The 13461-nt window shown below is 38.6% G+C and overlaps 1 protein-coding gene across 1 annotated transcript; it reads right to left on the reverse strand.

Annotated features, from left to right (window-relative positions):
- Nucleotides 1-3493: 3493 nt before the first annotated feature.
- Nucleotides 3494-4390, reverse strand: LOC146733660 (uncharacterized). The gene has a single exon (XM_085490862.1). The coding sequence runs from the start codon at nucleotides 4388-4390 to the stop codon at nucleotides 3494-3496; it is 897 nt and encodes a 298-aa protein (XP_085346988.1).
- Between the last annotated feature and the right edge of the window lie 9071 nt (nucleotides 4391-13461).

Genomic DNA, 13461 nt, shown 5'->3' on the forward strand with positions numbered 1-13461 from the left:
ATCCGTGACTTGGAAATCAGTAAACTATTCGTTGGCTTTTGCAGTCACCACTCTAGCGTCCTGAGATGGTGTTGGGTGTCTTTGTGGAGATTTCAATTGTTGCAAGTTTAAATTTATCAGTTGATGATCTTTGAAATGAATCGGGTCATCGTGTGTGTGAACGGTATTTATAAACGTTGCAAGTCCCTGATCCAAGAATTAAACGAATCATCATACCCACGCCACTTAACGAAATATTCCACGTGGCCTTTACGTTTTCTCTTGCGCAGCACTTTCTCCACAATGTACAATGCATCATCGTCTTTTACTATTTTCTGAAGTTCTTCTTCGTAGAAAGTACCTTCCAACATTTCGCCGTTGTAATCTGAAAATTTGTAAACAGGTGGTTGCGTGTTGAGATGTCCAACAATCGTGAATACCTCTTCGGTCCAATTGGGTAGGTAATCTTTCTTGAAAACGTGTTTGGTTTTACTGATTCTGACACTGTCCCTGAGTTTATAAATCTTCCTCTTCTTCAACCCCTTTTTCTCTGTGCTTAGATCACCGTACAATACGTCTCTGACCTTTTTCTGGTTCGCGTAGGTAACGAGTGAGGGTTTGGTATTTATACTTCTGTGATGGGTATTGTTGTAAGAACGTACCATGTCGTCTAATACAGGTAGATAAGTCAACGTGTTGTTCTTCGTGACATATCTGAACATTTTTCCCTTGATGGTTCTGTTGTATCTCTCCACAATGCTGGCTTTAGTCTCATTGCCTGTAGTAAAGAACTTAATGTCTTCGCTCTTGAGGTAGTTCTGAAAAAGTCTGTTGGTAAATTCAGTTCCTCTGTCTGTGTGCAAAACGTCAGGGCGACGCCCCTTCCCGAGTATTTTTCGAAATGCCTCGACCAAACTCGCCCCTCTCTTGTCTTTCAGAGGTCCGACGAAAGCATATTTTGAAAAAAACATTGATACACGTCAATAAGAACTTGTATCCACTGTTGTATCTGGATATCGAGGAGAGATCGCATAGATCAGCCTCCCACTGCTCGTCCACTTGGAAAACCACCACCCTCCTTCTTTTAAAGGACCGTCTAGAAGGTTTGTGCAGAGTATATGTATCCTGTTTACTCAACCACTTCTTCACGTCCGACTTGGTTATCTTTTTTCCTCTCTTTGTTTTTTTTACGGAAGCATAAAGGGAATTCAAACCCCCGTAACTTCCAGGACTTTGGACATCGTAAAACAGTTCGTCTAGGACGGTGTCCATCTTCTTCGTCATTGTTTATGGGTGTGGTTATTTCACACGCACAGAGGCAGTGGATACGTTCGATAAACGAAAGCAAAGTGGGACAGCGTGGATCCATCATGACCGACTGAACCAAACTGAGATCTAGCGGTTGCGACGAGGTTCTATTTAATACGTCACCCACATGTGTCGAGGATGAATGGGAGTGGAAACCACATGGGGTCCACGTCTCCTCGGAACTCTCCCCTTGAGTGTGTTGGTATGCATGTAAGGCCACCGATCTGTATTGCCAACAAGGTCTTGAGGTACATTTGACATTTTCATAACTTCGGCAAATTCTCTCCAACCTGTGGGGGTGAGATTCTTCCTTTTACGCAAGAAATCATTGACTAAATCGATGATGTGCGTGCCTGGCACGGATTGTCCATCAATGATTAATTCACCATTTTCACCCCAGTCGACCCGTTGGTTCTGTTTAACTTTCTGTAGTGGAAGCTTCGCTTTTCTCTGCATGCTCTTGGGAACACTTTGTAAGACTTCGGATGTAATTTGATCTGGCACACCGTCTTTGTCGGGTTGAGATTCCCGATCGGCTACAGCAACAGTGCTGGGTAATTGCTGCGTAACGGAGATTGGAATCGGTTCGTTTTTCTTCTCCCGCAACAACAAGTACTTGCGTAGAACCTGTTGGTACAGTTTGACTTTTTCATCTTCAGTCAACTCTTCCATTAGCGTTATGTCGTTCATGTCTCTATCCAGCGAAGTCAATGATTTCACCACAGGTCTTGTCATTTGAGCATTCTGGCTTTGGATGGTAGATAGTAGCTCAGCAGGGACTAAAGCCATCTTCTTCACGGATTCCATCTATTTAAGACCTAGTAGGGGAGGGAGTATGCTCGAAAGTAACGGAGCAATCAAGGCGGCCAGGAAACCTCCTTTCTGAACCAGAATTTTTTTCTTTTTCTATATTTGAGTTTTCTTATTGGACAGTGCTCGGAGATGTTTCACGTACAACGCCAATTTTCGTTTCTGACTAGGTGATAGCTGGACGTTCCCTTTCAACACATTGAGCAAGAATTCGCACAGACACTGTATCAAGTCACTAGAGGCTCCATCAATTATCCCCTTTTGTTGTTTCGAGTTGGCCTTGCGCAATACAGAGAGAAAATCAACGTTCTTTCGCATGCGGGATGACATGGTGAAATGACTGACGATGAAAGACTGTCTTTTTGTATACCTTTCTCACGTACACTATTGGTACTTGAGATGAAAGTATGTTCGTTCAAATGCGTATTTCCTCAGGGGTGTCTGGCATCAGATCCACGAGGAGGTAACCGTAAGATTCCTGGGTGGCATCGGTGAATGCCTCCTGAAGAAACTTAATGTTTCCGGGGTACATTTGCTTTGCCAGAACGTTGACTTGTGATGCGTCCCTTGGATTTTTAAACTGGAAAATGTAGTGCGTGTTGAGACTGATGGTTCTCGATTGTCTGCCCTGATGACAGAGATTTTGCAAAATCAGTATCACGGATAAATTTCGATGGTGAGATCCCTTTGTGAAGAACTGGGCGATTTGTTTATCGTTACCCGTTTCTGTCATCAGATCATCTATCACCAACAAGTTTCTTTTAGTCGGGTCAAGTATTCTACCAATATCTGAGGTATCCCTTCGATAAAGCGAATTTGAGGCACTGTCTTCATCATTTCCAAATAGGATGGCTGAAACTCGCCGTAGCACCAATAGATAACGTCTGGTGGTGGAGATATGACGCTGTCACATTGTTCTATTATCTGTTTGATTAAAAACGTCTTCCCAGACTGCGTGGGACCGCACACGAGAGAGGTAAATGGGTGTTTCAATCTTGCATCCATGACGATATCATAGGACCTCGCTGGTTATCGCGTCTCCTTTTAAATTCTTCAATGTACTTTTTCATCATCCAGTTTAAAACAAAATAAGGCAGTGTACATAAGCCAGAATAGACGAGTGATAGAACCTCGTCCGATTTGGTAGATCCCATGTCAATGTGATTGTTCAAGGTTCAAATGGATGAATGATGGGTAACCGACGATCTAGCTTCTATTTATATATTTTTTGTTTTTAGAAGCCGTATGGGAGGGTACAGTAATCATCTTGTATCATCCGTTTGTCATACACTAAACTGTACGTTTTAACTTCTTCTCTATTGAATATTCTATCTCCCTTGCGCGTTATTTTTCGAGGGTCTTTGACGTGTAGAGGACCGCTTGTTCTCCGAACGAGTCAATTCATGGAGTCAAAACTAATTTCCAGTTGATTTCTGTAATTGAGGGTGAACCCTCTCACTTTACACACCGTTTGGTTCCCACTTTTGTCCGGTTTGTGTAGTCGGTACGCGTAATTCATCGGTCCTCCCGATACGAAATGTGTGATGTAATTATCCGTTGGAGTTATTTCTCTCGCCAAATCTCCGAGATAATCACCCGTCGGTGGATCCCATTCTCCAGCTCGTTGGATGTAAATGATGGAATCTGTGTCAAAGTACAAGACTCTACTACCTAATTTCTCCAGAACACTGTAGAGTTTAAGTCGGGCATAGCTTGTCGTCATGGCAGCCAGTACAACGTTCGTATTGGGTGCTTCGGTAATGTAGTCTTCTTTATCGCAGTGCTGGATAAGGACCATTTCATCAGAGACAAAAGAAAGATCTGTGACGTCCTTTGTACTATCCATCAACATTTCCAACAGTTTGGCGGGCGTTTCTACATATGTGCTCTGTCCAAAGTTTGATCTCTGTCCCAGCTTTCCCCAGAAGGAGTTGAGATTTAGCTTGGCGAGAGCTCTGAGACCTGGATTGGTGGTTATCTTGCTTCTGTCCAAGACGATACCTTCTCTTTCGCAGTACCTTTGGATGTACATGGTTCGGTCTTCCTCGGTGTGACACCACTCTGGAAAACCGGAAGACTCTTGTTTAATTTTCAGAAACATGTTGATGTACTCGGTGAACAACCCTCCTTCTTCAGTTTCAGGGTTGTATGTTGCCGACTCATCGTAATGCCAAACTTCGTATACCTTGGTGATGCAATACCCTACTTCTTCAGCTTTTTCCAATTCCGGAGTGCACCAAACACCCATCAGCTGACGTTCATTGACACCATGGTGACATTCGTCTTGATTCATGGTTTCCGCGCATTTGGAACAGAGTGGGAACATCAGTTTGTTGTTCACCCTGAAAGGTAGAACTGGTATATACAATCTCCTCGGAGGTAAAACATCACACTTGATAATACCGAAATAGTTTGTGGGTTTGGCGATAAAGTCTTTAGTTACGACTGTTGGGTGGCCAACTGGATATCGCTAGGTCTTATTGATGTACGGGTAGAGGCTGCAAAAGTCAACATATTCTATCTTTTCGCCTTCCTTGACCTCGTAATACAGACGCAGGGCATTGGTACGACCTCCGAGAAAAGCCTCCCTGCCTCTGATAGGATTTGAGATATCTAAGCTTCCGACAAACCTCTCGACTTGAGATTGTTCTTCATCAGGTTTTTGAAATTGCATTCCCACATGGTGACTAGCGAGTATCCTTTCGATTTCAACAACTCTTCCCTCGCCAGTAGCCTTTCGTAGAGGGATGTCATACTGAGTTCATTCTTGCAATTCGTCTCATTCCTTCTGGGAAAACACTTTGGACAACCGTGGAAGTAACAACCGTAGTACTCATACAAGGTTTCGGTAGAAGCATCATATCTGTCTACGTAATAAGGTCCAATTTTCATCTCCCTTCTGGAATTACGAACATGTTGAATATGCGTGTTATTGACATGTGCCTCGTATTCCATCCATCTTATAGCATCTGCAGATTGATTCTGGGCGCTGAGGTACCCTTTCTCAGGCACAACCCTTATTGTGTCAGGAGTCAGGAAATGCTTTCGAAATATGACGTTGCACACGGAAGCGATTGTGATGCAACGGCTGAAGGGGTCAACTTTGGTGAGATCCATCATCATCGATCTAAATGCCAAACATCACTCCTCGAGTATGTGCACGTCGCTCCGACAGTATTTGAGCAGTTCTTTACGTAAATCATAAACGGTGTTCTTTTCTACTTCTCCATTGTACCATGTGTAGAATGTCTTTCTAGCCGCCTCCTTCATACCATCTGGGTCAAAATAACGAGCCCCGGGTATCGGTCCTCTGTAATTGTCTCCAGTGGTTCTCGGAAACAGGTGAGGAAAAAACCCCTTGTGTAACTCGTCTATGCCGAAGGTCTTAGGAAGTTTAGATAGAGCCATGGGCAAGAAATTCAAGCTATCAATGAATTTGATATCTGCACGACGGATGTATAGTTGCATGACTTTTGAACCATTCATGATGACTTCGGGTAGTATCTTGTGATCGTGACAGTATTTCAAAATCATAATTCCATCATACCCCTTCGAATTATGCGCGATGAAAATCATCCCATTATGCTCTTTTTCTAACGCCCACTCGCAGAAATCTTCCAAGGTACGTGGACCATTGAACACTTTCTCCGTATTCGGTGGAATTCTCGCTACGCACAGATCTGGAATATGAGTGCAATGTTCGTCGGTCGTGCATTCAAAATCGTAAAAGACGTAGAGTTATCCTCAAATTCTTCCATCGAATCGTCAGATTATTGGTTCTTTTTTCTATTGGTGAGTGGTTGAATGTAACACAGGTGGTCATACGTCTGAAAAGACTTGCAGGTTTTGCAGTAAACTTCGTTACATTTGTGAGACCCATCACGATATTTGAGGAGTTTGTGACATTTTTCGCAATGTTAAACTGACTGGCAAAGAGTTTTTCCCATTAACTGACTTTTGATGCCTTTCGAAACATTCTTCATTCTTGAAAAATCTGTGACAATTTCCGCATTTTTGCCATCGTGTAACCACGCAGTCCCATTGATTTCCACAACTCAAACACCCAGTCGGACACATGTGATCGTTTCGGTTGGAATAAGACTTGTCACATCGAGTGCAATAGTATGTCTTTGGAACCTTCTGCGGCATCGCCCACAAAGATGATGGAGTCAAAATGATCGTGTGACAATACATGTATTCTGGAATTTTTTAATCTCTTCGATACCACATGGTCCATGTTCGACTCTGGCCTTCCGTAAAAGTTCTCTAGCTCGGACGGTTTGCATAGAGTAGTTCGCCGTTTTTTCCTCTTTATAGAATCCCACACCGATGGTGGATTTTCGTCTTTTGTGGCGTGTGCCATGGCGACCACGATCGCTCTTGCACAACACATTTGGTCATCGGAAACGATTTCAATGACAGATTTGGAATTTCTCAACCTGTCTGCGATCTTTGTATCAAACTGTCGCTTCCTCCCATGTGTTTTGCCGGCACCAAGGGGCATTTCAACAGATACTGTCCTGATGGTGATATTTTCCTCAAGGGATATATCTTGGTAAGATTGTAGAATCCTCTCCACTTCGGACATCACCTTGTCAACAATCATGTTCACAACCGGTATAAATGGTAACCAAATTTCGTTGTTCAAGTTGGGTACGTTTATGGAAATGCGAATTTGGTCACGTCCGTCAAGGTCAGAGGTGACCAGCTCGAGCAGTTGATGAAAAGTAGCGTGTAATACGCTATGCACTTCATCGAACGTATTGGCATTTGGATGTGAAACATTTATGACCCAGTCCGTTCCACTCACCTTTAACTTTTTGACAAAACGTTTTCTCTTACTGACAAGATTGAAATTAATCTTGTCGGTGATATTCTCGTCACTATCATCTGTGTCAGTATCACTGTAATAAAATTTCAAATTAAATAAATAAATAAATACACAAATATATGAATAAATAATTACAATTACAAACAAACAAACAAACAAACAAATAAATAAATAAATAAATAAATAAATAAATAAATAAATAAATAAATAAATAAATAAATAAATAAATAAATAAATAAATAAATAAATAAATAAATAAATACGAAACACTATCTTTCGTAGGTGATTTCTCAGATGTGTCGTCTTCACTATCACACGCATATCGAACGAGTTATTCATAAAGTATTCGAATACACACCTGCTTATAAAACCATATTCATGTTCTAGGTCTGACAAAGTTTTAAGCTGTGAATTGCTTTCCCTGTAAATTCAAAAGTTAAAAACATGTTTTTATCCTGTTTTATTTTCCTCAGATAAAATTTGAAATAAATAAATAAATAAATAAATAAATAAATAAATCACCCTTCATCTGAATTGTCGCTTTCTTCTGTTTGTCTGAAAATGACAAGAGTTTTAAATCAGCTACAACTTTGTGGTCAGTTCAAAAAAAAAAAAAAAAAATATAAAGGGTGTGCATTCATGCTTCGATTAAAAACAAAAGATTTTGTACGAGCTAAGGTTGGAAAATAACGTTGCTATGTTCAAACATGATGGCGGGTAACGCTATACAATATGTTGACCTTCGTGACAAAATAAAAGGTCAAGTCTAGTGAAAAGACACCCTAACTAATTGGGAAAACACCGCACATAATCATTGTTTTAAAGCTGGGGGTATGCTCGATGAATGAGTCCAAGCAAGTCTTGATTCGCTGTGTCAAGGCATTCTTTGCGAATGACCGCTCTATGACATCATTTGAAAATATTGTAGTTTTCGTTTTTTAGTAAACAAGTCTTCATTATTATACATTTTCTACCTACTCAGACTTTCTATTTTCTGTGCCAATTTATAACAATGTCTCTCATAGCATAAAAAGATAAGTATTCTTTAAAGACGTAAAGACTCATGAGTAGAAACTTTCCCCTGGTTTCAACTGACAGTTTTTCAAAAAACAAAAACTCACATATCCCGAATTATTAGGTAGTGTTTACAACATGAAAACAAAAAGTAAAAAATGAATTTCCTACCTTATATTATCTGTGGACGCCATTTCATTCCGTGTAACGAGTGTGGCTCGTTTATTCATATTGACTAAGCTAAGAAGTCACTGGGATAAATACATTCCAACGATTTGTGTTTTGATAGCAGGTCTGACACCCTCAAATACCTTAGATAGCAGACATTCATAAACCCCCACCCCCTGGATCCAGGAACAGATGTGAATCTGTTTATTTTACTATAAACATCTGTGTGTCTGTGTGGTCTGTTTGTGCATGGTTACAAACTAGTAACCGTGGTTTGTGTGATAAAAAATGGATCATGTGGACACAGGTCTGACACCCATCGCTCAACACCTTAGCGAACTCAGCATTGATTTTCCCCTGGATTCATGAACTGTTTTTGAACAGGACATGTGTTTGTGTGATAAAAATGGATTATGACGACATAGGTCTGACACTCATCGCTCAACACCATAGCGAACTCGACTTTGATTTCCCCCCTGGATTCATGAATTGTTTTTGAATGGAAGAAACCTGTTTATTTTACCATAAACATGTGTGTGTGTGTGTGTGTGTGTGTGTGTGTGCGTGCGTGTGTGTGTGTGTGTGTGTGTGTGTGTGTGTGTGTGTGTGTAATGAATCTATAAATATATTTGACTTGGTTGGGAAAAATACTGACATGATGTAAACATCCGGGGCAACAGAAAGGGGAATTTTTTAACACGAGACGAGGGTATTGCGAATCATTTTATCACTGACGAGCGTACTCGCAACATGGCTTCGAACCAGCTCAGCACCTATCTCAATGAATTCTCAGGCAGTCTCCTACATGACGCGGCTCCTGGAATGTCTACTCCAGCTACAGCACAGCCCGATGTTTCTGAAAATTCAACTCGCCGTATTAAACAACGCAAAGTCACGAATGCACTGTCTAAAAGTGGCACAATGCGTCCGTCGTCAGCTCCCCCGAGAGGTGAGGCCGACATTTTTACATATTTGCTTTGCCCAGTCAAGCAATTGTTTGTCACAGTGAATACTTTTCGTGGACAAACTTATGTTCACATTCGCGAACACTATAATGGTCACCCAACAAAACGTGGTGTGTCCTTAAGGATGAACCAGTTCAGAGTATTGAATGACATTATACCGCAAATCAACCGTGCTGTCAGGTATGTTCGTTTTCATTTAAAAATCCAAATATTCGTTGCTCATTTTCCCGACTTCTAATGTTATATAATTTAGTCCAAAGTGGACGCGACTAAGTGCAATTTTATATACTGCAGAAAAGGTTAATTATTCACTGGGATTTTAATTTCGCTTATTTCGCTGACTGGAAAATGTAAAATGGAAATGTGCCAAATTAAAACCCAGTGAATATGTAAAATTTAGCATAGAACACTTTAAAACCCACTGATCCCTGAGTAAAATTAAAACCCAGTGAATATGTAAAATTTAGCATAGAACACTTTATCTATTAAAACGATAAAACCGTGAATTAAAAAACCCACTGAATATGCCTGAAATGGTAAATCAGAGAAATAGTCATTTACAGTATTTTTTTTGTATTTTTTCACAGGCAGCAGTCTGAGGAAACCACTGGATAAACTTGTTTCAAAAAAACTCATTGCTGAATTCATTTGTAGACACGTTCGTTACATCATTCGAACTAATTGTCCCGGATGTGAAATAGACCACTCGTCACAACGCCAACATTGGTGTCTATCCTATGGATTCGCCGATAAAAATAGCCAGATCGATGAAATCCGCTTTTTTATTGACCAAGCTTTATCTGAGATTGATATTGGTAAAATTTCCATGTGTTATGACGCATTTCAAAGCATTTACCCAGATAATATGAATGGTATGAACAATAAGTTCTGTAATTGTTTAGATAAAATTATCCTAAGTATAAGCGTATGTAGGTAAACTATATATCTACTACTTTGAAATAACTTTCTTGTGCCATTTGGTCATATACTTGATATTTTCATGTCTATGTCTTATGTTCTGTCTGGGACTGTTTCTGCTTCTGTTGCCGTTTCTCTATTAATCTTAGTCAATATTGTTGTTTTGATAGTTTTGATATTGTATAGAACATTAGTATTTCTATAGTGAATTTATCTATTTCACCAGTCATCGATAATCCTTGTTTAAATGTCCCGCATATCTCTTACGTACATAATTATAAGAATATGATGTTATGTTATTACTATTTAACAACTTTTGAACAACCGTTAAGAGGAAAGTTTGCCCCTTTGATCGGTATCAATGGCGCTAGGTGTGAATTATATGGTGCACTTGACGTTATATGTAATATCGCTTTGTTATATTTTGTTTTGTTATATTGAGTTATATTGTGACGCGTTTTCTTCTACTCTACTTCTTCTACTAGATTCCGAATCCGGAGTTTGAACGTGAAAGTAACTACCATCTCAACGTGCCATGGGATAAGCATTGAATGGCTTGGCATAGGTCACGTGATTTGTGTAATTAAATATAGGCGGACATTATAGCCAAGACAACGCAGACCACTCTTCAGTACTCGACCTTTGTTATGTTCCATTGGGTTGTTGTTCAAGTTATGATCCAGTATCCAGTTCTGTTGTTTGTCCACTATTGTGGAGTTTGCATACAGTGCCGTTTATATTTAGATTATAATAATTAGCTATGCTAAAGTCGTCATTGTGGCAATCTACATGTTTATAGAAATGATATATATATATACTATATATATATATATATATTAAAAATGTTATTGCAATATTTATTTTCAAGTAGCTTTTTAATATGCTTTACCTAAGACATGCAGTGAGTAGACAGGTACAGAAGTTTGACTTCAAAGGAGGTTTATTTTCGGTCCTGCTTGGGTAGTGGTTTACCGAAATGGGGAATTCTTATTTTTATTTTTGATTAGAGCATCTATAAATTCGTATGTTGTTCAGTTACTGAATCAAGGTTTCGTGTGAATACTTTCAGAAGAAGCAAAGCAGATTGTTATCTTTATGAAATGTTTATCTGACGGTCACACCAATGACCACTATATTGGATGGGGGAGTGTAGTGAAGGCAGGGACAGAGTCATAATGTAGACTGAACAAGTCATGCACTCATTGATACAAATCATATAAATTATAATTTTTTTGCTAAGGTCAGATTTGTATTTAAAATAACTGACCAGCGGTGAGATAAACCGCTAGTCAGTTATTTTTTGAGGTCAATTAACTATGTTATTCTGTTATTAGAAAAAAACCATTGCATTCTATGAGTAAACTAAAATACTTGATTTTATACCCATTAGCTTTGAACGAGTTAGTTGTTTTTGCATGAACTAATATCCGTGACTTGGAAATCAGTAAACTATTCGTTGGCTTTTGCAGTCACCACTCTAGCGTCCTGAGATGGTGTTGGGTGTCTTTGTGGAGATTTCAATTGTTGCAAGTTTAATTATTGGAATGTTGAAATATTTATGGCATCTTTTTTTAAATGATGACGTCACGGTACTTACCTGACAAATTATTGGTACGGCTAAAAAAATACCTATCCCAAGCGGTTATCATTTTCTCACCAATTACAGTGTCAGTATTGAAATAATAAGTTAATACCTAAACCTTACAGATACAAGGTACATTGTGTGTTGAGATATCTATTCATACGGACCTGCATCCATTAGAACAAACCTAATTTTATCAATCCCATAAATAGCACAGTTGTCAAAACATACTCATATGTTCACCAATAAATACAAGTCGTGGTAAATAATCGTGTATATCAATCATTTGCTCTGCATTGTTAAGAGAAAGTTGACACTTGTCAACAAAACAAGAGGCGAACATGTGTAATTTCCCTATGTACTATTCCATGTTCCTAGTATTGAAATAATAAGTTAATACCTAAACCTTACAGATACAAGGTACATTGTGTGTTGAGATATCTATTCATATGGACCTGGGGTAGCGAATGAAAGATGTGTACTTTGAGTGGAAGCTACTGAGGGAGTTTCAGAACGCTGTTCAGGTAAAATAAAAACTTTTTTTATTTATAGATGTGTAAAAAGAGGGTTTTAACTGTAATTTGAAGATCAAGAGTGGTCAGTAATTGTGTATACAAGTCATTCGTCATGAATCGTCAATAGACACTCGTCAACAAAACAAGATGCGAACATGTCGTGATTTGTGTAAGGTATTATACCATGTTCTTCATGTTTCATCAGTCCATGCTGTTTCCAGTTTTGTATTGAATGTTGGTGTATAGTGTAGACCAATAATAAGGGGCCATGATGCAGATTTAAAAATCACACACTCAGTTAAATATTGTCACATGACTCATTTTCGCTTGAGGTCATATCGCATTATCACATAACCGACTAAGGTTATTTTACGTCAATCAAAGTTGTTATTCTGTCTGGGTTCTATGAACGATTATCAGGTGATTTATACTTGATAAGATTTAAAATGAACAATTTCTGAGTAAACTAAACATAAACATATATCGTTTAGTTGGTTTTCATATTGATTTTTGTCTGAATTATAAATAAGAAGACTCCTAAAAAATGTTTAATGCATATTTTATCTAGGGTGATTAGCTAATTAAAAATTCCCCGATTCAATCAATCAGATCATTGGAGGCCTTAGCAAGGCTACATTTGCATTTTATACTGAGCACACAGTCGCCGGTGTCGAGTAATAGTGGGTGAAATCATTCCAATTCAAGTATTATAACAGTGGACGAAGATGACGGTTAATTTTAGTCGATATGCGTTCTCACATGAGTTCCCTACTTGCTGAAACACAACAAATATATGTATAAATAATACATATACTGTCTCCTAGTAATAATACAGTTGTAATGTTAAGATATAAAACATTAAATTATTTCCGATTAATATTTCTTACAATATATTTGACGATTTCGTGAGTTGTATAATTTGAATTTACAAACTAAATTTTATATGTGGAAAATATGATTAAAAAATACTACTTTATATTTCAAATTTGGTTACATCTATTGAGACAAATTAAATGTTACTATTCCTACAAATGCATGCATTAGAACAAACCTAATTTTATCAATCCCACAAATAGCACAGTTGTCAAAACATACTCATATGTTCACCAATAAATACAAGTCGTAGTCAATAATCGTGTATATCAATCATTTGAGAGAAAGTTGACACTTGTCAACAAAACAAGAGGCGAACATGTCTAATTTCCCTATGTACTATTCCATGTTTCTAGGCAGATTTTTTTAAGAGTCACCAAATCGCCTCTACCAAAAACGAGAAACGCGTAATCAATCCGACGCCATAACTTGAACCAATCGCTGTAAGGAGTTCTTCTAACAGCAACTGTGATTGAAAAGAAATAAATCACGTTACAT

The sequence above is a fragment of the Saccoglossus kowalevskii genome, chromosome 16 (genome assembly GCF_978046115.1).
Source record: "Saccoglossus kowalevskii chromosome 16, keSacKowa6.1, whole genome shotgun sequence".
In the NCBI taxonomy this organism is placed as follows: domain Eukaryota; kingdom Metazoa; phylum Hemichordata; class Enteropneusta; family Harrimaniidae; genus Saccoglossus; species Saccoglossus kowalevskii.